The sequence below is a fragment of the Triturus cristatus genome, chromosome 11, assembly GCF_964204655.1.
Source record: "Triturus cristatus chromosome 11, aTriCri1.1, whole genome shotgun sequence".
NCBI lineage: Eukaryota > Metazoa > Chordata > Amphibia > Caudata > Salamandridae > Triturus > Triturus cristatus.
In genome coordinates, this window is record NC_140594.1 from 114,375,475 (window position 1) to 114,398,840 (window position 23,366).

General features: G+C 52.4%; 1 protein-coding gene across 1 annotated transcript in view; it reads left to right on the forward strand.

Annotated features, from left to right (window-relative positions):
* GGT5 (gamma-glutamyltransferase 5) overlaps positions 1–23,366 on the forward strand; it is a 358,595-nt gene that overhangs the window by 202,199 nt on the left and 133,030 nt on the right. The window contains exons 2-3 of the mRNA XM_085636046.1: positions 6,691–6,821; positions 21,174–21,272. Coding sequence (XP_085492172.1) covers positions 6,691–6,821; positions 21,174–21,272 — 230 coding nt within the window. The remainder of the gene's footprint in view (positions 1–6,690; positions 6,822–21,173; positions 21,273–23,366) is intronic.

A 23,366-nucleotide genomic window follows, 5' to 3' on the forward strand; every position in this document is an offset into this window, starting at 1 on the left:
GCCGCCGCCGTCTGAGCCACCTCCACAGGCGTGTGCTGCCGGTGGTCTTTCCAGACCTTGAGAGGCGCTTACAGGCGATACAGCAGCCGGAAGGGGGTAGGTACATGTGTGTTTGTTGTGTGTCACCGGCATTTGTAAGGGCACAGTAGCATGAATCCACTGGCAGGGTTTAAAGGTGCTGTGCAGATCCTGTTTGCCCCAGTATAGCGCTGTGCCCCTGCCACCCTTCCCCTCCTTGCAATGTGTTCCCTGGTCTGTGTGTAGTCACTCCTTCACAGGGTAATGTAGGCTGGCGCTTTGTCCACGGGAACAATGTCTGTAGCATCATGTGTGGGGGTGGTGTGTAACAGGTTGTGGGACCTTGCCTGTGCACTGTCAAGTTCACTGCATGTGGGTTCCATGTCAGTTGGCACTGATGCTGACTCCAGACATGGGAGTTGGTCTCTCATGTGTCATGCCTTACAGCGCGCATGTCCTATGTAGTGGCCTGTGACATGATGTGCATGAGTGTGCGATACACATAGTGCAGGGATGGTGACGTGTGTTGCAGTCATTACCATTCAGTAGCATGTAGTTGCGTGCCCACTACTGTCCCCTGGGGCACCTTTGCCTCAGTGGTGTATGTGTCATCATAAACGTGGCCACTGTCAGTGTCTACAGCGTAAGTTGTGCTCTGTGCCATTGTCCCCTGTCACCATGTATATAGACGTGCTAATTTGTACAGGTGTCCACTGTGCAGCCTGACCTGATTGTCCTTCTTCATACTCACAGTTGCCAGTGCCTGTGTGTCTTGTTATACTCATCTGAGGATGGGCACTGGTACCTCATTATTTGTACAGGCGCACCTTGGCTGTTTGGCGTCCAATCTTGCTTTTTGCCTGCCCCTGTGTGTATCACCCAGACCATGAGATGTTGGTGCCACCTGTGTCTCCACAATTTGCCTCGTGTAGGGTCTTGTTGGGGCGGGCAATGCCTATGTGTTAAATCCTGATTACCACTTGCTGGGTCTGGGCAGTGTGTGATGTGCCTGGACACACACGCAATGTGCAGTGACCGAGTCATGTTGTGCATGTTTTCAGCATTACCTATGCAGCATGTGTCTCAAGTTCATGGATATGGTCCCTGGTCATCGGTATTTTCGCCAACGCTGTGTGGTGCAGATGCAGTGCTGGATTGTCCCCAGGGCCTGGGTGCTATGTCAGACTCCTTTTCCTGTGTTTAGCTATTGTCTCATGCTCTCCATGGTATTTCAGTGGCATGGTGGATCAACCAACTGTGTGTTTCATGCCCTACATCGGTACCCTGTTCAGTAGATGTTAGGGATCTTCCTTTTCAGGCCATGCAATGTTACCTATGTAGATTGGACTCATGTGACAGATGTGTACAGGTGTCTGAATAATTTCTGTCTCTCCACCCTGCCCACAGCATCGTCGGGGGACACAGAGGGAGACATGGACACAGACCAGGCGGAGGGACCGAGCACCAGTGCCAGCCGTGACATCGGGTCTGGCACATCGAGTGGGACAGAGGCGGAGGAGAGTGTGGCCGAGGACCTGTCGACTGGCACATCAGACTACGAAGCTGACAGGTCCGGGGACGATGTCTCCGAGTGGGCGGAGGCTGCACCAGCAGCTGACAGCGGAACAACACCTCGCACCGCCCCCTCAGTTTCCACCAGCCGCCTCCCACTTGCTCGTGTCCCTTCCCAGCGTGCCCGGTCACAGCATGTCTCCTTCCTGCCAGGCACCGCACCCCCTGCCCCTGTCTCCACTGCTGCCGCCAATGCTGAGTCTGTGGACATCCAGCGGCAACTGCAGGTTGGTCAGGCTGCGATCCTTAATGTCCTCCATGCCCACGGCAAAACCCTCACCAACATCGAGGCTTTCTTGGAGGGCATTCATTCATCGCAGGCTGACCAACGCAACTTGCTGAGGTCCATCGACTCCACACTGACTGCAGCAGTGGGTCTCCTGCAGCGCGACCTCCCCCCACCTACCCCTGCCCCATCCACACTTCCCACTCCCATGCCTGTCACACGTACACCCAGACGTCGGCATGCACCCACATCAACGGACACGGGCACCACACCAGCAGGGAAGGTCCACCGCACTCCTCCTGACACGCACACACAGGGTGAGGTAGGCACACCCACTGGGTCGGGGGGCAAACGTGTGACACGCAGCCATAGTGGGAGTCCGCATTCCACCCAGTCCACTCCCTCCAAATCCCCTCCCCTCAGCTCTCCTGGCCACATCTCCCCCAAGGACTCCTTCATGGCCGCTCTGTCCCTGAGCCCCACAGTTACACCACCACGCAAGCGGTCAAGGAGGTCCCCGGTCAGGGTGGTTGAGTCTCCCCCCCTGTCTCCACCCTCCCCCGGTGGCGCTGCGACCCATCCCTCTGACCCCCCCACCTCCTTGGGGCCTGAGGTCCCTTCGGGTGCAGGGGACTCCCTGGAGGACCTTGCAAAGGTGTGTAGTGCCATCCTGGCCTCCGCCTTTGGCACTGACCCACCCCCTGTGGTGGAGTCCTCCATCCCTGCACCCACAACGCCGCCCCTTTGCCCTGATGTCCCTGCGGTGCCTGTTGCTCCCCCCCCCCCTGATGCCCTCACCAGTGTGGAAGACGATGCCATTTGACTGTGCAGGCAAGGTAGGGGACACGCATCCCACTGTGTCCCCCATCCAGCTGAGAATCATTGACTGCCCTATGGGCTTTGTGAAGATTGAACTGCCTGCGATCCACGGACATTGTGCTCCTGCTGAATAAAGCTTAATTTTGTTTTCATTATCACACTACTGCTATGCTGGTATTGGTGTTGGTGGGGCTGCTACATGGTTTTGGGTGGTGTGTAAGGGTTTGGGTGTGTGGGATATGTAGTAGTGTACTGCTCATTGGTGGGACCCTGTGATCTGTGTGCCATCACAAGGTGTTGGCTAACTTTCTTTGTTCATGTAGGCAGTTACTGCATGGTGCACTTGTCCAAGGGTGTATTCCTTCCTCTGTGTACCCAGCTTTCTTCCCTGCAGGGTGTTCCCAATGTTTAGCGCAGAGCTGTGTCTACATGAGCTGTGTGTGTGACGGAGCCCTTCTACTTTGGCCATGCATGCAGGGCCATGTCTCCACCTGCGACAATCGTGGCATCCTTGGTGATCACTGTACTTGTGTGTGGAGTCTGTTGACATGAGTTCATGGGGACATGTTCCCTTGTAGCCAGTATGCATGTGGATAATTCTGGCCTCACACACATGTGTCACACCCCTCCAGTCTCAGGGCACTGCTGGGAGTGATAGGCCCCCACCCCTCCTGTCTCAGGGCACTGCTGGGAGGACTCTGCACCCACCCCTCCTGTGTCAGGGCACTGCTGGGAGTGATAGGCACCCACCCCTCCTGTGTCTGGGCACTGCTGGGAGGACTCTGCACCCACCCCTCCTGTCTCAGGGCACTGCTGGGAGGACTCTGCACCCACCCCTCCTGTGTCTGGGCACTGCTGGGAGTGATAGGCACCCACCCCTCCTGTGTCAGGGCACTGCTGGGAGGACTCTGCACCCACCCCTCCTGTGTCAGGGCACTGCTGGGAGGACTCCACACCCACCCCTCCTGTGTCTGGGCACTGCTGGGAGGACTCTGCACCCACCCCTCCTGTCTCAGGGCACTGCTGGGAGGACTCTGCACCCACCCCTCCTGTGTCTGGGCACTGCTGGGGGGACTCCACACCCACCCCTCCTGTCTCAGGGCACTGCTGGGAGTGATAGGCACCCACCCCTCCTGTGTCAGGGCACTGCTGGGAGGACTCTGCACCCACCCCTCCTGTGTCAGGGCACTGCTGGGAGGACTCCACACCCACCCCTCCTGTGTCTGGGCACTGCTGGGAGGACTCTGCACCCACCCCTCCTGTCTCAGGGCACTGCTGGGAGGACTCTGCACCCACCCCTCCTGTGTCTGGGCACTGCTGGGAGGACTCTGCACCCACCCCTCCTGTCTCAGGGCACTGCTGGGAGGACTCTGCACCCACCCCTCCTGTGTCTGGGCACTGCTGGGGGGACTCCACACCCACCCCTCCTGTCTCAGGGCACTGCTGGGAGTGATAGGCACCCACCCCTCCTGTGTCTGGGCACTGCTGGGAGGACTCTGCACCCACCCCTCCTGTCTCAGGGCACTGCTGGGTGGACTCTGCACACACACCTCCGATTTCTGGATATGTGCGCTTGGCACATACACGGTGGGGGTACGCACAATGCATTCGAGGTGAGGGTACGAGTCTACTGACACTGGTGTGGTGGGGGTACGCTCCGTACGTCCGCGGGTGTGGGTACGGGTCGTACTTACACTGTTGGGCAGGGGGGTACGCTCCTTGCATTCGCGGGTGGGGGTACGGGTCGTACTTACACTGTTGGGCTGGGGGTACGCTCCGTACGTCCGCGGGTGGGGGTACGGGTCGTTCTTACACTGTTGGCATGGGGGGTACGCTCCGTACGTCCGCGGGTGTGGGTACGGGTCGTACTTACACTGTTGGGCAGGGGGGTACGCTCCTTGCATTCGCGGGTGGGGGTACGGGTCGTACTTACACTGTTGGGCTGGGGGTACGCTCCGTACGTCCGCGGGTGGGGGTACGGGTCGTTCTTACACTGTTGGCATGGGGGTACGCTCCGTACGTCCGCGGGTGGGGGTACGGGTCGTACTTGCACTGTTGGGGTGGGGGGTACGCTCCTTGCATTCGTGGGTGGGGGTTCGAGTCGTACTTACACTGTTGGCATGGGGGGTACGCTCCATGCATACGCGGGTGGGGGTACGGGTCGTACTTACACTGTTGGCATGGGGGGTACGCTCCGTACGTCCGCGGGTGGGGGTACGGGTCGTACTTACACTGTTGGGGTGGGGGGTACGCTCCTTGCATTCGTGGGTGGGGGTTCGAGTCGTACTTACACTGTTGGCATGGGGGGTACGCTCCATGCATACGCGGGTGGGGGTACGGGTCGTACTTACACTGTTGGCATGGGGGGTACGCTCCTTGCATTCGTGGGTGGGGGTACGGGTCGTACTTACACTGTTGGCATGGGGGGTACGCTCCATGCATACGCGGGTGGGGGTACGGGTCGTACTTACACTGTTGGCATGGGGGGTACGCTCCGTACGTCCGCGGGTGGGGGTACGGGTCGTACTTGCACTGTTGGGCAGGGGGGTCCGCTCCTTGCATTTGCGGGTGGGGGTACGGGTCGTACTTGCACTGTTGGCATGGGGGGTACGCTCCGTACGTCCGCGGGTGGGGGTACGGGTCGTTCTTACACTGTTGGCATGGGGGGTACGCTCCTTGCATACGCGGGTGGGGGTACGGGTCGTACTTGCACTGTTGGGCTGGGGGTTACACTCCTTGCATTTGCGGGTGGGGGTTCGAGTCGTACTTACACTGTTGGCATGGGGGGTACGCTCCATGCATACGCGGGTGGGGGTACGGGTCGTACTTACACTGTTGGCATGGGGGGTACGCTGCATGCATACGCGGGTGGGGGTACGGGTCGTACTTACACTGTTGGGGTGGGGGGTACGCTCCTTGCATACGTGGTGGGGGTAGGGTCCATACATATCCGTCCCCACGCTATGTGATGTTTGTGCGGCCCGTACCCAGGCCTTTGCCACGTGGGTGCGATCCGTCCCGCCATTGTTGGGGTGACGTGTGTGGGCGTGGTCCGACTCGTACCCACGCTCTTCAGGCGTGGGTACGGGACGTACCTGTCTGGTTGTGTTGCCGGTTCGCGTGGTGACGGACTTCCGTTGTGGCGGTCGCTGGCTTATCAGGACACGCCCCCACCCCCTCGTGGTGACCAGGGCATGGGAGTCAGGTATGTCCAGGCCATGTGTGGTGTGTGACTCATGTGGTTGTTTTGTGGCCTGCCCTGGTCGTGCCACCCCCACCCCACCCCACTTTCCCCCCTCCCTTAGTTATTCTGACCTTCTGCGGCGTCTGCGTCGTAACCTGTAGAGGAGGTGTACTGCTATGAGGGCAGGGATGACTCGTAGGTTCGGGTCCATGTCTGTCCGTCGCGTACTGGTCCTCCTTGTTCGCGGCGTCGTCTGTCCGTCGCGTACTGGTGGTCCTTGTTCGCGTCGTCCTGATTTCCCGGCAGTTTTTGGCTGCCGCAAAATATTCACCGTGCGGGGTGACGTCGGTGCGAATCGTGATTCCTGGGTCGTGAATGGCTGGCTGCGTGCGTCCCGACGTCAGGTCGGCGCTTTCCCGGATCGCATTGGTAGGTGTTTTTTGTTCGGTTGGGCTTTTTTACGAATCGTACGGTAATGGTGTACCCGTGCGAATCGTAATTCCTTGTTTGTAAAATTTGACGACCGGGTACGCGTCGGGCGGAGATTATGCTCCGTCCGACGGTTCGTACCCGGTTTTTGCCGGATCGTGATCGGCACCAATGACTCTAAATGGAACTCAAATACTTATTCAGTAGTTATCGTGGTCCTCTGGACCGTTGTTGGACACCCATAAATGACGGCTCCTTCCATTGCATAATGAGTTATAGATTCAACGGTTTCAAGGCTTGAACTGAGAGAAGTTGACACATGTGCTCGCATAACTGAGAGTGACAGCTATGTGGACACAGCGGGCAGAGAATAAGCACCCCTCACCTCTGCCATGTCTGTTGTAGTGTGAAGCCCAACACTTATGTTTGTGTTTCCCAACAGGGACATCCTGGAACAAGGCGGCTCGGCTGTGGACAGCGCCATTGCATCTCTCCTGTGCTGCTCTTTGATGAACCCCCAAAGCATGGGCCTGGGGGGCGGAGTCATCTTCACCATCTACAACGCCTCCTCAGGTAAGTTTATAGACCACTCTCGAATCCTCCTGGAGGAGCGGGGAGACTTGAGGGAACGCCCGCGTGCTGAGCCCTCGAGTCAGAAACTGGCGCACGCGCACCCCAATAGGCACGCGCACACTCCCTCACGCGCAAGTGCGTGCGCATCCTATGTCAGCCCTTCCACGAGTTCTCACATAAGTGTTAGTGTCAAAATAAAACCCCTTTTCGCAATCTTTTTAATGTTTGAAAAGAGTCATTCTAAAGATATATGAGTCATCCAAATATAGACAACATTTTATTCTGATCTGTAGTAGGAATATACATATGAGCATTATTACAACATCTTTATAGTTAAGTATGTTTAATGGATACATTTACACATTGGGCCAAGCCTATAGTGACTTGGATACATATTTCATCAATAGCATGTAAACACCTTTGTAGCATGCTGAATGAGAACCAAGGGGCTTATATATGGGGTGACCAGACGTCCCAGATTTTCCCGGACAGTCCCCGTTTTCAGAAGACTATCCTAGTGTCCTGACACTTTCCTTAATTTTAAATACATGCCCCTGTTTTTAGGGCAAAGGTCAAGTCATCCTTCAAAGGAGAATTGAAAGGTATGCTTGTGCTAAATAATATATCTGTTTCAGGCAGTGCAGGTCCAGTCTGCTGCATGCATGCTGCAGCAGCAGAGGGGAGACAGAGGGGGGGCAGGGGGACTCAGGGTAGAGGCTTAAAGTATTTCCATAGCTAAGGTTATGTGTGTGGGTGGGTGTGACACTGTGAATGTGTGTGGTGTAGTCCTACTTTTATGTCTGGCTTGTCCCAGTTTTTGCTTCTCAAAATCAGGTCACCAAACTTATATACTCAGCCCCGTTGGCCAAACTCGCTGTTTCCCCGTTTTGGTTAGCATCGGGGGACCCACCATGTTTGTGCTGGTGAAACCACCATTGGCCGATGAATATTGCTGTCGTCATTGGACATCACACGCCCGCCCTGTGGAGAGCTAACGTCCCAACATGTTTTTAGGTCTCGGCTAGCGAAGGCTGCGCTCGCGAGATATAATGACTAGGAGAAGAGGGGCTTGAACCCGCCCCTCTTCTCCCCTCTTCTCCATTGGCTGGCCTCTTGAATGCTGGCCAGCCATTGGAGAAGAGGTCCGTCACTCCGAACAGGCCCTGTCCTTTTCGGATTCGGGGGCGTGTTTTTTGCAACTTTTCTAATTATCTCCTCCAGCCAATGGCAAGAGGAGAACACGCCCCCGAATCCGAAACCGCCGCTGCCTTTCTCCGAGGCATTTCTGCTTCGCCTCGGAGAAAGGCGGCGGTGTTCATGGCTCTCGCCAGGTAAGGCAACAGTTTTGCCAGTACTTGTTATCTATTTAAATATGCAGTCCTTATGTAATGCAACTGGGTATATTGTAAGGAGGCGTCCAGTCCTATGTAATGTAACTGGTTGTATTGTAAAGCGCTGTGACACCTTCGAGTAAAGTACGCACTATATAAACACCAGTCACAGAACCTTCCTCTTTCCACACACTGGCCCTCCCTCCAGCCACAGACCCTCCTCTCTCCACCCACTGACCCTACCGCCACTCCCAGACCCTTCCTCTCTCTCCCAAAGCCCCTCCCTCCACCCCAGACCTTTCTTCTCTCTCATGAAACCCCTCCCGCTACTCGCAGGCCCTTCTGCTCTCCAGCTACAGGCCCTCCGTCTACCCCAGGCCCTTCCTCTCTCTCCCGAAGCCCCTCCTCTACCTCACCCTCAGCCGGCCTGAACCGGAAGTAGCGGGGCCGGGAGAGGCGGGCTCTGGAGGGATACAGGAAGCAAAGGCAGCCCCCTGGGAAAGAGCGCCTGGCTCTGACCAGAAGGGCTCGAAGCGGGCTCCTGTCCCGGCCCAGCGAGCGGCATGAAGACCCCGCGGGAGGCCGCGAGAGGGCGGCAGGGCCCCGGCCGGCGGCCCCCAGGTGAGGCGGGAGAGCAACCCCAGCGGGCACCGGTGTGTGCGCTTTGGGCTCCACCTCAGCATCCCGGGGCCCCTGCACGCACATGCCGCGGGCGGCAGACCACACTACCGCTACTGGCACAGCACACACTTCTACTGCCCCCTCCGGCCCACAATTGTCCCATATTCACCTTAGCTGTACCATCCGCCCCACATCTATCCCCCACTCGCCTTAACTGCCCCCACACTCACTTCAACTGCCCCACCCGCTCCTCACCTGTCCCACACTAACCTCAACTATACCCGACTCGGGGGAGGAGCCTAGCGCGCAACCAAGATGGCCGCGTAGGTGCGAGGCTCCCGAGGACCTCCGCGACCTCCTGAATTAATCCTGGCGATATCCTGTCCTTGTTGAGGGGACTGTGTCGGGGAACCCGAGCTGAGGCGCCACCCGTTTTTCGGGCTTGAATTGGACCCCGGACACCGGTGGGAGCACCGATCGAAGGTTGCGGCCTTCTCCTCGCCGGCCCCCCGGATTGGAGTAGTGGGGCGATCCGGGGACAAAGTGAACAACAGCGGCGGGCAAGGCTGGGCGACTCGCGTACCCCGCACTTTCACTTTCGCTTTTGCGCCCTCCTTGCCCTCAGGCGAGGTAGGGGTGCGGTGGTGTGGTCTTGTCTAAGTGCCCGGCTGGCCCGCCGGCTGTGGGTTGACCTGCGGTTCGGTGGTCGCCCCCGCCCCCCCCCCGGAGCCCGTGAATTGGTATAGCGGCCCGTTCGAGGAGATTGGCACGACGGTGGGAGAGCAAGCATGTCCACCAAACAAGATGGCGACCGGGCGAAGGTGAAGACGACCCGCCGTGGCACGGCGCACCAAGCTAACAGTATGGACCGCTACACTCTCCAGAAGGGTTCTCCGGAGACATCGCGCACATCCCCGGCGGGCCCGACGGAGGCATCTGCCCAGCCTGTGGATCTGACCCTCCGGGACGTCATGGGCGCCATCGCAGAGATGAAGGCCTCGGTGGACCAGCGTTTCGACACCCTAGCGCAAAAAATAGACTCGGTCCTGGTGGATGTGAGCCTTGTGAGGGCAGACTTGTCCAAAACGAACGACCGGGTTGATTCCCTGGCCCACACCGCAACGAGCCTCACGACGGATGTGGTGGCCCTCCAAAAGGAGGTGCGCCGGCTTGGCCAGGCGAGCGCCCTGATGGACCGGCGACTGGAGGATTCCGAGGGTCGGGCCCGGAGGAATAATGTCCGTATTGTGGGGGTGCCGGAGGGACGAGAGGCGGAGGCGGCGGATCTTTTTGTGGAAGAATTGATCCTTACCCATCTCCAGCCCCGGGGGCTGAGTAAGCTTTTTGCGGTGGAGCGTGCTCACCGGGTCCCTGGGGGCAGACCTAAGACCGGTGCCCCGCCGCGGCCTCTCATTGCCCGGATTTTTAACTTTCGGGACAGAGATGCTATCCTCCAGACCTCCAGGCAACAGGGACCGGTCAAGCTTGACAACATGGATGTGCATTTCTACCCAGACTTTACTCCGGCGGTTCAGAAGCAGAGACAGAGCTTTCTTGGTGTTAAACGTCGCCTACGGGACCTGAACCTCAAGTACTCAATGCTTTTTCCAGCTAAGCTGAGGGTGGAGGTGGATGGTCGCACGCACTTCTTTGACCGGCCCGAGGCGGCTGGGGACTGGTTGGACACTCTGCCTGGAGATCGGGGCCGGGGGGGCGGGGGGGGCGCGGCTGGCGAGGAGGGCCCGCCGGATCAGAATTGAGGGGTGACTGAATAGGCCTTGCTCTGGACGATGTTCCTTCCCCATTTATTGATTGCATACGTTCCCCTCCTATGGAGGTCGTGCGGGGTCTGTTGGGGGCTTCCCTCCTCCTCTGGGGGACTAGTTAGTTTTTAGCTATGGGGCGACAGGCACACTGCACTTTGGGGGGGCTGTCTGGGCTCATGCAGGGGTGCAGGGAGGGGGGAGTTCTGTTGGGATGGGGGGGTGGGGGGGGTGTGTTGTTTGTTTGCACCGCAAGGCAAACCCGCTACTATATTGTTGTTTTTAAGATGCTCTGTGGGGGACGACCGATTGTCTCGACGTATGATGGGGGGTAGGGATTTGACTGTGTTGTCATGGAATGTTAACGGCCTGGGGGATAGGATTAAGCGTGGTGTGGTCCTGCAGTACTTGAAACGTATTTCACCAGATGTTGTCTTCCTGCAGGAGACACACCTTATAGGTAACTCCTTTCAGGCAATGAATCGGCGGGGCTATCGTTTGGCGGCCCATTCTGGCTTCACTTCGGGCTCGCGGGGGGTGGGTATTATGATCAAGAACTCGCTCCCGTTGGAGATCGATGAGGTGCGCCATGATGAGAGGGGACGCTACACTGTCCTGGTGGGAAGAATGGAGGGTAGAGTGTTTATTTTGATATCAGTGTACGTCCCGCCTGGGTTACAAGCCACCACATTTGCGGACCTGGGGCACCTCCTCCTGGACCTTCCGAGTGGCCTGCTGGTGGTTGGAGGGGACTTTAATGCGGTAGCTTCTGGGTCTATGGATCGCCATCCCCCCAGGGACCTCCCCCGGGCACAGGCGTGGCTGCCCGGCCTTTTAGACACGTTGGGCCTGGTGGATTGCTGGCGACTAAAGCATCCCGCACAGCGGCAATACACCTTCCACTCGGGTGCCCATGGTAGCCTCTCGCGGCTTGATTACATCCTTGTCCCGGCGGCCCATGCAGGGAGGGTGGGGGAGGTGCGCCATCTGGCGCGGGGTATCTCAGACCACTCCCCATTGCTGTTACATTTCGATGTCTTCCCGAGGGGGGATGGCAGGGTGGCTCCAATCAATGCATGGTATTTGCGCGACCCCACCATTCGTGCCGATTTGATCAAATCCTTACAGCGTTATTTCGACGAGAATGTGGGGTCGGTCCCTTCGGCCATCTCTCTGTGGGAGGCTTTTAAGGTAGTTCTTAGAGGGGAGGCCCTCTCCTTTATTTCCCATGCCCGGCGGCGCGAGCGGGAGGAGGTGACCCGGGTAGAGGCCGAGATTGCAGAACTGGAGGGTGACCTGGGGAGCGGGGTAACAGATGCCAAGCTGCATGTTCTACACCTAAAGCAGGCGGCCTATCGGGCCCTCGTCACGGAGGCGGCCAGGGGCCTCAGTCGAGAGCAGCAGGGGCGATTGTATGATGTGGGTGATAAGGCTGGCAAATTGATTGCGTGGTTGGACAAGAGGGAGAGAGCGAGTCGCGTGGTTCCTTTGCTTGAGAGTGCGGATGGTGCGTGTGTCACCGAGCCGGAAGCCATTGTCTCCTGCTTTGCGGATTATTTCCGCGAAGTCTACTCCCCGGTTTCCCCCTGCTCGGAGGAAGATTCCCATGCCCTGCTTCGGGACATCGCACTGCCCTCCCTTACGGTGGAGGACAGGGATTCGCTGGACGCTCCTCCCACCTCGGACGAAATTGCCTTGGCTATTCGCTCGGTTGCATCCGGCAAGGCCATGGGCCCCAATGGTATCCCCATCGAACTATACAAGCTACGCCCGGATGTGTTGGCGCCCCACCTGCGCGCGATGTTCCTAGCGGCACACTCGCAGGGTTCCCTCCCGCCGGACCAGCGTCTGGCTACAATCGTGGTGATCCACAAGGAGGGGAAGCCCCGTGAACGGGTCGCATCCTATAGGCCGATCTCGCTCTTGAACGCGGAGCCCAAAATCCTCGCCAAGGTGTTGGCCAACCGGTTGGTTGGCGTGGTGGGCGACTTGGTCCACCAAGACCAATCTGGCTTTATACCACACCGCAACACGGCGCTCAATCTACGGCGCTTGCACGGTGTGCTCGCGCGTGTCCCATTTGTGCGGGAGCCGGCCATCTTGGCGTCCTTGGACGCCACCATGGCGTTTGACACGCTTGAGTGGCCATACATCTGGGCGATGCTGGCGAAATTTGGATTTGGACCGGGCTTTATTAGCTGGGTCAAATTGTTGTACTCGGGGCCCTTGGCGCAGGTGGTGGTGAATGGGCGAGTCTCGGCCCCATTCGCGCTGGGGCGGGGCACGCGACAGGGTTGCCCCTTGTCACCTCTCCTGTTTGCACTGGCCCTGGAGCCCCTGGCGGAGTGGCTGCGGTGGCACCCTTCCATCCGTGGTCTCCGCTGGACCCCCGAGCATGAGGACCGTGTGTCCCTCTATGCTGATGATATCCTCCTGTATCTCGCCTCCCCGCGTAAATCACTGATCGTCCTGGTTGATGTTTTGCGCTCCTTCGGTCGCAACTCAGGCCTTGTCATCAACTGGGCGAAATCCTGTGTATATGTGCTTTCCGGGGAGGCTCCGGTCCTACCACGGGACTGTCCGATCCAGATTGCCTCCCAGGGGTTTCGGTACCTGGGGATATATATCACTCTTGACCCGGAGGCCCGCTATGAGCGGAATTTGCTGCCCCCCCTCCAGCGCTTGAAGGAGGACGTGGTGCGCTGGCGGCGTTTGCCGCTTTCGCCGCTCGGCCGAGCGGCCTTGTTCAAAATGATGTCCTTGCCGCGCTTCCTTTACGCCCTCCAGAATACTATGGACTTGGTTCCGGCACGCTACTTCCGTGAGGTGGAGGGCCTCCAGCGGCGCCTGTTCTGGGACGGGAGGCCGCGCATTGCTCTGGCTAAATTGACGCTCCCGTGGTACGATGGGGGGGTCGCCCTCCCGGACATTAAACGGTATTACTGGGCCACCCAACTGGCTGCAATTAATCATGGCCTTTACGGGCCCGCCTTGAACCCGGCGTTTGAGATGGACAAGATGCTCCTGCCCGGTGGCGACTACAATCGAGCGCTTTACTCTGCCGCGCCCGACCCCCGTCTGACGGGACCGACGCGTGTCATGGTGCGTGTCTGGCACGCGGCTAATGCAGCTATGGGGTGGAAGGACCGTTTGACCCGGGCGTCACCGCTATATGCGTCTGAGAGGTTGGGCTCCCTGTGGACATCGAAGGGCTTTGAGAAGTGGGACACGATCGGAATCAGCACTGTGGGAGATCTCTGGACGAGGGGGGGATTCAAGACTTTTGCGACGCTGCAGACGGAGTTTCAGCTGCAGGGCAGTGAGTACTTTCGGTACCTACAAGTCCGCCATGCGCTGGGCTCCGTCTTCCCGGATGTCGCGTCCATCCCGGAGTCTTCCCCCCTGGAGGACAGAGTGCTGGATGGCCATGTCCCAGACAGCACGATCTCCCTCATATATAAAAAACTGATCAACGACAGATCGTGCCTGCTGACTAGTCTCCGCGAGGCCTGGGTTGCTGACGGGCTAGAGCTGGACGACGAGGATTGGATTTCCGCGGTGGCCTCTCCAAAAGAGGTGGCCATCCCGGCTCGCCTTCGTTTCGTCCAGCTTAAGATCCTTCACCGGGTTTACGTGACGGGGCCAAGGCTTCTACGTATGGGCTTTGCTGGTGACGGAATGTGTAAGCGTGGCTGTGGCGCGTTGGCAACTTTCATGCATATACTGTGGGAGTGCCCAAAGGTGGAGCGATTCTGGCGTGGTGTGCATGAGGTCCTGCGTGTGGTTACGCGTGTCGCGCTGTTGCCTGAAGCGAGGAGATGCTTGCTGAATGTGTGGGAACCAAATGACTATTCGGTCCCGCAGACGCGGTGGGTGACTCTGGGATACATGATAGCTAAGCGTGACATTGCTCAATTGTGGGGATCCCAGAGGCCCCCTGCGGTGTTGGCCTGGAAAGAACATATGGATTGGTGTATGTTTCGTGAAAAGGTGGTGTATGTGGCGAGGGGTAAGCCTGGGGCGTGGGTGAAAATCTGGGGCCCCTGGAACGCCTACCGCGGGGGTATTTGTGAGCCGCCACAGCTACCGGCTGCCTCGCCTGCTCCGTCTCCCTAGATGGCCCCCCTCCCTCGGCCTTGGGCACGCGGTCCCCCAGTCCCTGATCTATTCCCATTCCCCTCTCCAGAGTTCTGCTGCTGGTTGGGATCCCCCACTTATGGAGCACGTGCTGTCACTTTGGATCGCGGGTTGCCTTGCGGGTGTGGTTTTTAGTGTTGTTTTGTTTTGATAAAAGGGAACCGTACTGTGGGCATGGAGCTATGCGGCCTGCAACATTGATTTCTCCTGTTTTGCTAATCTGCACTGCCAAGAGACTCTTACTGTATGTATGCAATATGCTTTTGTCACTCTAGCGGCCGGCCGAGTGGTTGTAGGCCCATACCTGTAACTTTTTCAAACTGCAATAAACGGTTTCAAAAAAAAAAAAAAAAACTATACCCGACTCACCTCAGCTCCTTCACCCACCCCATAACTATCCCACACTCACCTCAACTGTCCCACCTCTATCACACTCTCCTTACCCAATTTAACTACTACTCTCTCCACCACTGTACTACCTCTCCACAAAATGTGCCACGCTCTAGCTGTCCTACCTCTCCACAACTGATCTACCTTCTCCGCGACTGTCGCAGCTTCTTCACAACTGTCCCACACCCACCGTAATTGTCACACTTCTTCACTAGTGGACTACCATCTCCGCAGTTGTCGCAGATTTCCCACAACTCTCCCACCCTCCTTCTCACTTGCCCCCTTCCTCTTCTGACCTGCCTCGCCCTCATAACAACTGCCCAGCTTTCACCAAAACTGTCCCACTCATATCGGCTGCCCCGCGCATCTACACACAGTTTCTCAGTCCCACTTCATATGAGCTATCTGCCCTTATCATAAATGAATCGATGCACGTACCCGTCAAACCGTGTTGTAGCTGTATGTATCCACACTACGGTTGAGGCCTCCTCCCGGACCATTTTAGGGGAAACCCTGTATCTGCATCCAGGGGGAGGGGTTTTCAACCTCTCTTCGTGTTGTTTAGGTACAGTGTTTACAGGCCTCAGCTTATTTGACAGCTTATTACGTTCTCTGTACTTAGCTTGCTTTCAGTGAACTCTCGCACTTGGTGAGAATGATTTGTAAAAAGAAAGCCCAGCGATGACACGGGGCAAGGTGGTTACCCTGTGAACTCGTACAGAGCACCCCAAAATGGAGGTCACCGCTACAGAGGAGACCACACAATCTTCCTCCGCTACAGAGAGGGGTCCCCGTACTTACTCCACCATAGTGAGAACTCGTATTTCCATACCTTGCCTGAGACAGTTCGCTGTATCTGCCTTCACCCCAGAAGAGGCCTTCCATCTGCCCCCATCTATACGCCTCCAGAATGGGGTCTGCACATTCGTTTTGAGGTTTTTTTCGACCTCCCCGTAAAGCATTGGGAAGCTGGTATTTGGGGCTGTGCACTGTGGGACTTGTAGTACGGTTGTTGGAAAATCGAGGAGTGGTGTAAGATGTTGAAAATGACTGGTTAAAAGGTCGGGTGACAGTTGCACTCAAGCCAGACCTAAAAAAAAATCGACGCTCTCCCGTGAATACGAACAGAAGACGTCTGTGAAAGGAGCATTAATGGAAAATTAATTCCAGTCTCAAATAAAGGGCTGTCGAGTTACAGAGGGTGGGAGACCTTTTACTAGGGTGCAAACCTTGCAGGCTTTCCATGTGACTGTTAAGAGCAAGGTGAGACTTTAAGTAGGGGGTGCCAGATTACTGAAATACAGTATACTGTATGTCATGATGACTCTGGTGTTTAATGTTCTTCCTAGAGAGAGATCGGAGTTTTGTCTAGTGGAAGTTTTGACTCCTGGAAAGGTAGCACATAGGGTTAATGTGCCTGCAGCAAAGAACATGTACCATGCAGATCACAAAGTGCACATAATTTAAATAGGTCAGTGGGCTACTGCGTGTGTGTGTGTGTGTAGGTGGCTCTGTGGGTGGCTCTATTTGTGTGTGGGTTGCTCTATGTGAGTGGCTCTGTGGGTGGCTCTGTGGGTGTGGGTGGCTTTGTGTGTGGCTGCGAATGCAATAGGTCTCGCATTTGAGAGTGATTAAGCAATTGACATTGTAAATAACAGTGCCGTTTCTTTAAATGTTTTAAAAACCTAAACAAAAATAATGTCATGAACAATGCCAATAGCTCTAACTTTAACAAGCATTTACAATGCAACGGTCTCGGCATTGTTAAAGTTAGAGCTATTGGCATTGCTCATGACATTATTTTTGTTTGTTTTTGTTTTTAAAACATGTAGAGAAACGGCATTGTTATTTACAATGTCAATAGCTTAATCAGTGCGTGTGTAGGTGGCTCTGTGTGTGGGTGCAAATGCAATAGGTCTCGCATTTGAGAGTGATTAAGCTATTGACATTGTAAATAACAATGCCGTTTCTTTAAATGTTTTAAAAACAAAAACATAAACAAAAATAATGTCATGAGCAATGCCAATAGCTCTAACTTTACCAATGCCGAGACCATTGCATTGTAAATGCTTGTTTCCTCTTTGCAATCGTCAGCGAAAGCCTGGCCGTCTGGACCAGGAAATACAATGAATAACCAACCCTAACAGACTGGAAGAGAACTCCCAGCGTGTCAGGGACATTATGTTTGTTGTTCTAAAACACATTCCTGCTTTGTGAGTTTGTTTTTGAAAAACAAAAACTTTTGCTTTGCGGACACATTGAAGATGGCACCCGCACATCAAAGCTTCAAAGATTTTGAGCTCAGTGGAATATGACAAGAAAACAACATTCTGATAGGCAGTGCAGCAAAACACTCTCTCCATAGGCCATACTATAAACTCACACCCTTACAACCAAGTACATCTACAGAGAAGTGTGCTACCTGTCTGTCGAAGGACTTCGGCGGCTTGTAAGGGATATGACGTAATAGAGAAATGAGTTCAATATTGAGACTGCTACACATGACCTCTAGATACATCTCAGCATTGTCCTCCTTCATACTAAGGTGGATAACAATAACATCCCTCCCAGCCGTGGCCTCCGAGTACCTGCTCCTCTCTGAGATGGAAAAGCAACTCTAATAGTTCCAGAAAGAAAAAAGACTACACCCTAGTGCCATTTTGTGAAAGATGAGACCCCAAACCATATGTAAAAGGATATACCTGACCCAAATGAAATGTACATTAGTGACATAAAGGCCAAGAATGTGCAACAGTCAGAGAGATATGAGTCAGAAACAGTGGGGAGGGAGTCGAAGGGAATGTGCTCTGGAGAAATAGGTGAGCAAAATAAAGCGTAAGAGAAAGAGGAGAGTCAAAAAGAATGTGTATCATAAAAATGTAAGCCAAAAACAAAATCTGTATCATAAAAGGTTTGTCAAAAACAAAATCTGTATCATAAAAGGTAAATCAAAATGAATGTGTGGTAGAATGTAAGCAAAGCGGAGTGTGCAATACAAAAATCTGAGCCAAAAGGAATGTGTAATAGATAGAGATTAGAACAACAAGACATGCACACTCCAATAATGAGAGCCAAAAGAAATGTGTCATGTAAATCAAAAGGAATGTGTAATGCAGATATGTGAAACAAAATGAATGGTTACTAGAGAGAGATGTGAGTCAGGAGGACTGTGTAAGAGACTGATGAGACAAACTGAAGGCGCAGTACAAAGATGCAGGGCAAATGGAATGTGAGATAGAAAGAGATTCCATCCAAGGGAACTGTGCAATACTTTGATGTCAAAAGGAACATACAACCCAAAGATGTGAGTCAAGTAGAATGCATCTAATAATCTCTTCAAGATTATACAGAGGTTTGATTCAATATTTGCTTTAAGAAGACAGCTGGTCATTTCTAGGATTCATTATTTCAGACAATGTCTTACAAGAACTCTAGGATTTATTTTCATAGATGTTCTTTTCACGATCATAGTAGACACAATTTTATGATAACCAGACATTATTTATCTAATATGCAACATCATCCTTACAAAAGTCTTAAATGAAATGATATGTTCTAGTATACCAAAAAAACTTACACCATCCGCTCTGGCTCAGTTTTTCCACCATCCCCTCTGGCTCAGCTTTTAGATTCTTGTAGTCAAAAATTGTTAATATTGAATTTTTAACCCTATTGAACACTGAGCCAGTGTTCAGCATAAGGTCAAACATTCCATTACTAAATTCTTAATATTTTAATATTGATAAGCAGTCACAGGAGTACCATTCCATGAGCCTAATTATTGTAAGGATCAACAGACCTTCAGGGACCTCTGATTGTAGGAATCATTAATAGCCCATAGGTTAGCCACATTACTATAACTGGCGGAACGTACAGTACAGTATCAGAATAGCGACTTTAAAAACCCACGGTGCAAAACTATCATAGGCAGAATATTGATTACAAAGTTATTGTGAATGTAAGTACTTATATATAGTAGGTTTATATTCTTAGCGACACAAATAGGTGCTGTGACTATTTCTTTAAGGTATGTTGATGTAGAGTTAAGAATATTATTCAGTGCTTATATATATATATATATATATATATATATATATATATATATATATATATATATATATATATATATATATCAGCATAAGATTATCGAAATTCCACAATAATCGTCCAGCACTCCAAGAGGTTAAGATCACTCGGTTTCTTTATTAAGTGATGATCACATCAACGCGTTTCAACAGCCTCACGCTGCCTTGTTCACGATATATATATATTCAAATTGCCTCGCGCTGCCAGAACGCAAGAATAGTCGCACTCAGGATTTGCAATTAAGGAGCAGTTAGTATTTATTCACTTGACGTGTTTGGAGAGCACAGTCTTTGTCAAAAAGTCATGACTTTTGACAAAGACCGTGTTGAAACGCGTCAAGTTAATAAATACTAAATACTAACTACTCCTTAATTGCAAATCCTGAGTGCGACTATTCTTGCGTTCTGGCAGCGTGAGGCAATTTGAATATATATATATTGTGAACAAGGCACCAAGCCCACCTGGTGGATGTAATCGGAAGCAAGGCTGGACCTTTTTGGAAATAAATATATATACTTAACTTCATGAAATTGTGTTAGTTGGTATTCTGGCTGTGACATTTTTATAGCCTGATATTTGTACTCAATAGGTTGACATACAACCTAACCTGGGCCTGATAGGCTTTCGTCAGTGTAACTAGAGACCAGTTCCCATACGGCGAGTTAAATCTACAGAGACGAGTAGAGTTGTTTTGGGCTTTAAATTACTGAGGCTTGATTCAGAGTTGGGTGGTGATAAAGGTTTCTTGGATTAGTTGAAGAAGGGGTGAATCTTCAGTTGGAGGATTCTCAGACATGGAGAATACTACAGCAGAATTAACATCCTATTCATCCTATTCTGATGCCAGATGCAATTCTGCTGGGGCATTCTCCGCAAGTTGAGAATCCCCCATCAGAGGATTTAATAGTTACTCTAAAAATCTGGGGATTTTCTGCTAACATTCAACTCTACCTCAGGTTCTGAGGCTCAACTTTACTTCAGGTTCTGAGACTCAACTCTCCATCAGGTTCTGAGGCTCAACTCTACATCAGGTTCTGAGGCTGAACTTTACCTCAGGTTCTGAGGCTCAACTCTACCTCAGGTTCTGTGACTCAACTCTCCATCAGGTTCTGAGGCTCAACTCTACGTCAGGTTCTGAGACTCAACGCTCCATCAGGTTCTGAAGCTCAACTCTACGTCAGGTTCTGAGACTCTCCATCAGGTTCTGAGGCTCAACTCTACGTCAGGTTCTGAGACTCTCCATCAGGTTCTGAGGCTCAACTCCTCGTCAGGTTCTGAGACTCAACTCTACGTCAGGTTCTGAGACTCAACTCTTCATCAGGTTCTGAGGCTTAATTCTGCATCAGACTCTGTGGTTCAACTCTTCGTCAGGTCCTGAGGCTCAACTCTACATCAGGTTCTGAGGCTCAATTCAACACCAGGTTTTCAGGCTTACCATCCCTATCTAATTTCTGATCCTCCACAAATGTGGCACCCAGGTCGCAATAACATTTATCATTTTCTAGTGGATGGCTGTAAGAATTGAAATAATTTTCTGGTCCATTTACAAGCTATGGGCATCACATTGGCTCCAGTAAAATTCCCCAATATTTAATTAACCTCACTGAGTTTATCCAAACACCGGTTCAAGCCAACTCGAGTAAGGAAAAAGATCAAGTCACTTGTAAAAATAGCTAGTCCCCCACTCAAAGGCGTCTACAGTAAGTTTGTGTCCAGATCCTTAGGCAAGAGTGAGTAGACATGTTGGTACATGTATGTACGCCCTAGAAGGATCTGTGATGTTAAAGTAAATGGAACCATGAACCCTAAAGTAACCTGTATTTTTATGTATAAATGTGGAGTCTCTTGAATGTAATAATGTATCTTAGAGGGAAGTGAGCTAAGAGATGTGTGTAAGAAAGATGTGCATGGGTCGATGTGTAAAAGAGAGCGTGAGAGGTGAGCATGTACAATGGGGATGTGTAGGAAGGACTGGAAGTGAACAGCGTCACGCATCCAATAACATCCCAACATCTTATTTCTAGGAGCTGTGGAAGTGATCAACGCCCGGGAGACCGTTCCAAAGGATATAGGATCCGACCTATTGGATAGTTGCAAGGACGTAGAACATTTCTTCTACACAGGTAATCATGACGGGAAGCTGGTGCTGTGACAGGTCTGTTCAATATAGTGGATGAGACGCATATTGTGAGGGTAAATGTATATAGCATCGAAGAAATCACTTTTTTCGCAGCCCTTCAGGTAAACTAAAGAGACTAAAATGCAGTCACTATTTATACAAACCTCCGTGGTCAGAGTTAAGGCCTCTACAAACATAGGGGTATATTCACTCATCTTTCATGCACCGTAGGGCAGCAAGCAAAGTTAATGCAAGGGGGTCTGCATTATGGGCTGGATTGTTTTTGTGCTGGAAGGGACATCTTCCTGCACAAAAACAATATTTAGTGGCATTTTCCTCTGTCTATGCCTGATGTGGAAAATTTCTCCTCGTCACACCTCACTGGGTAAGCGTAGCATTTTGACGCATTCCCAGGTTTATTGACTTCAGTAAATCTAGGACTGTGACAAAATCCATGGGTCTGATTCACAAAGTTAAACTGAAACGAAAATCTAACTTTATGACTTTCGGCATTCACAAAGGGCATTTACGAGTAGTAAAGTTAGACTTTTGTCTCAGTTAAACTTAAGTTTCAGTCTTAAATTTAACAAAGACCAAAAGTCCTGGTCTCAGTTAAACGTAAGACCAAAACTTAAGTTTAACCGAGACAAAAGTCTAAATTTACGACTCATAAATGCCCTTTGTGAATATCAAAAAAGTCATGAAGTTAGACTTGCGTCTCGTCTCGGTTTACCTTTGAAAATCGGGCCCCCTGAGTGGATGCATGGGGACGTCTATGCTCCGCTCATGGAATGCCTCCAAGCTTGAAATGTAAAGTCACCCAGCGCAGGGCTGCCGCGATGGACAGGCAACGCAAAGACTTGACAAATCTGGTCAATAGTGTTTATGGCTTGATAGGCAAGTGGCATAACTCGAGCACTCTTTCTTGCAGTGAGAAAGTGTTCCTTTTTCCCAAAATACGATAATTAGTTAAATGCTTAACTTCAGCCTGGCACAATGACACGTGGCGAGCAATGTGCATGTACAGTAGATGTCTCAAATGGGGAAATTTGGCTTGTGTGTATCTAGGCTCAGCACGCGAGGAACGGGACCTGCAGAGATATGATTGGTGTGGGTAAGAGGGACACCAAGTTAGGAAACAGGTCTGGGTGAAACCTGTGTTCCAGCGACAAAACCATGAGTAATTGTACATTACACTTTTTATGTGAAATTCCCCAAATTATGCAATTAAGCGAAGTCGCATAATTACATGCCATTTCATGCCCAAATATAGTGACAAATGCCAGTTTTGCGTTTCACATAATTACATGTCATTTTGTATACTTTTTCAAAACAATTGTGCAATTACGCAAAAGCAAATTGCGCAACCCCCTATCAGAAGGTCACAGGATGCTTGATTAAACTTACACACATGCACACATATTTCACATGACTGGCCCATTTGTGTTTTTTATTAAACTTTCGCAATAGGTAAGTATAGATTTATTTTCCTTAAATGCACATCAACCTACCAACTACCTGGGGGCTTATTTACAAGCCCATTGCGCCACTGGTGTGTCACTTTTATTGATGCACTGGCAGCGCAATGGGCTTCCCCATACCTACAAGGACATGAAAAGTCACCCTGCTTGACTTTTCTTGACCTTCTAAATATGTTTTCCTATCACGCATAAGTCTGCGTGAAAGAGGCATTCCATGGGTGTTGCTGTGGGTGTTCCCATGCAACGTCCATGGAACTTGATGCATTCCCAGATTTACAACATTTCATATACCTGGGAATGTGTCAGAATCTACGCCTTCCCAGGCGCAACGTGGAGAAATACTAATATTTCTCCTAGTGTTTCCCTCTTTCTATTCATGCTGCAAAATGCAGCACGCATGGAAAGAGGAAAATACCTTCAATTATTGTTTTTGTGCAGGAAGGTATCCCTTCCTGCACAAAAACCATCATCCCCTCGGCGCAGGCACCCTTGCAAAATGACACAAGGGTGTCTGCGTTGGTGCGTGGCTGCTGTTTGTGTGCCGGCGCAGGGTAGAAGGACAGGAAAGCGCTGTGTCTTATAGATACGGTGCATTCCAGCCCTTTTATTTTGACGCA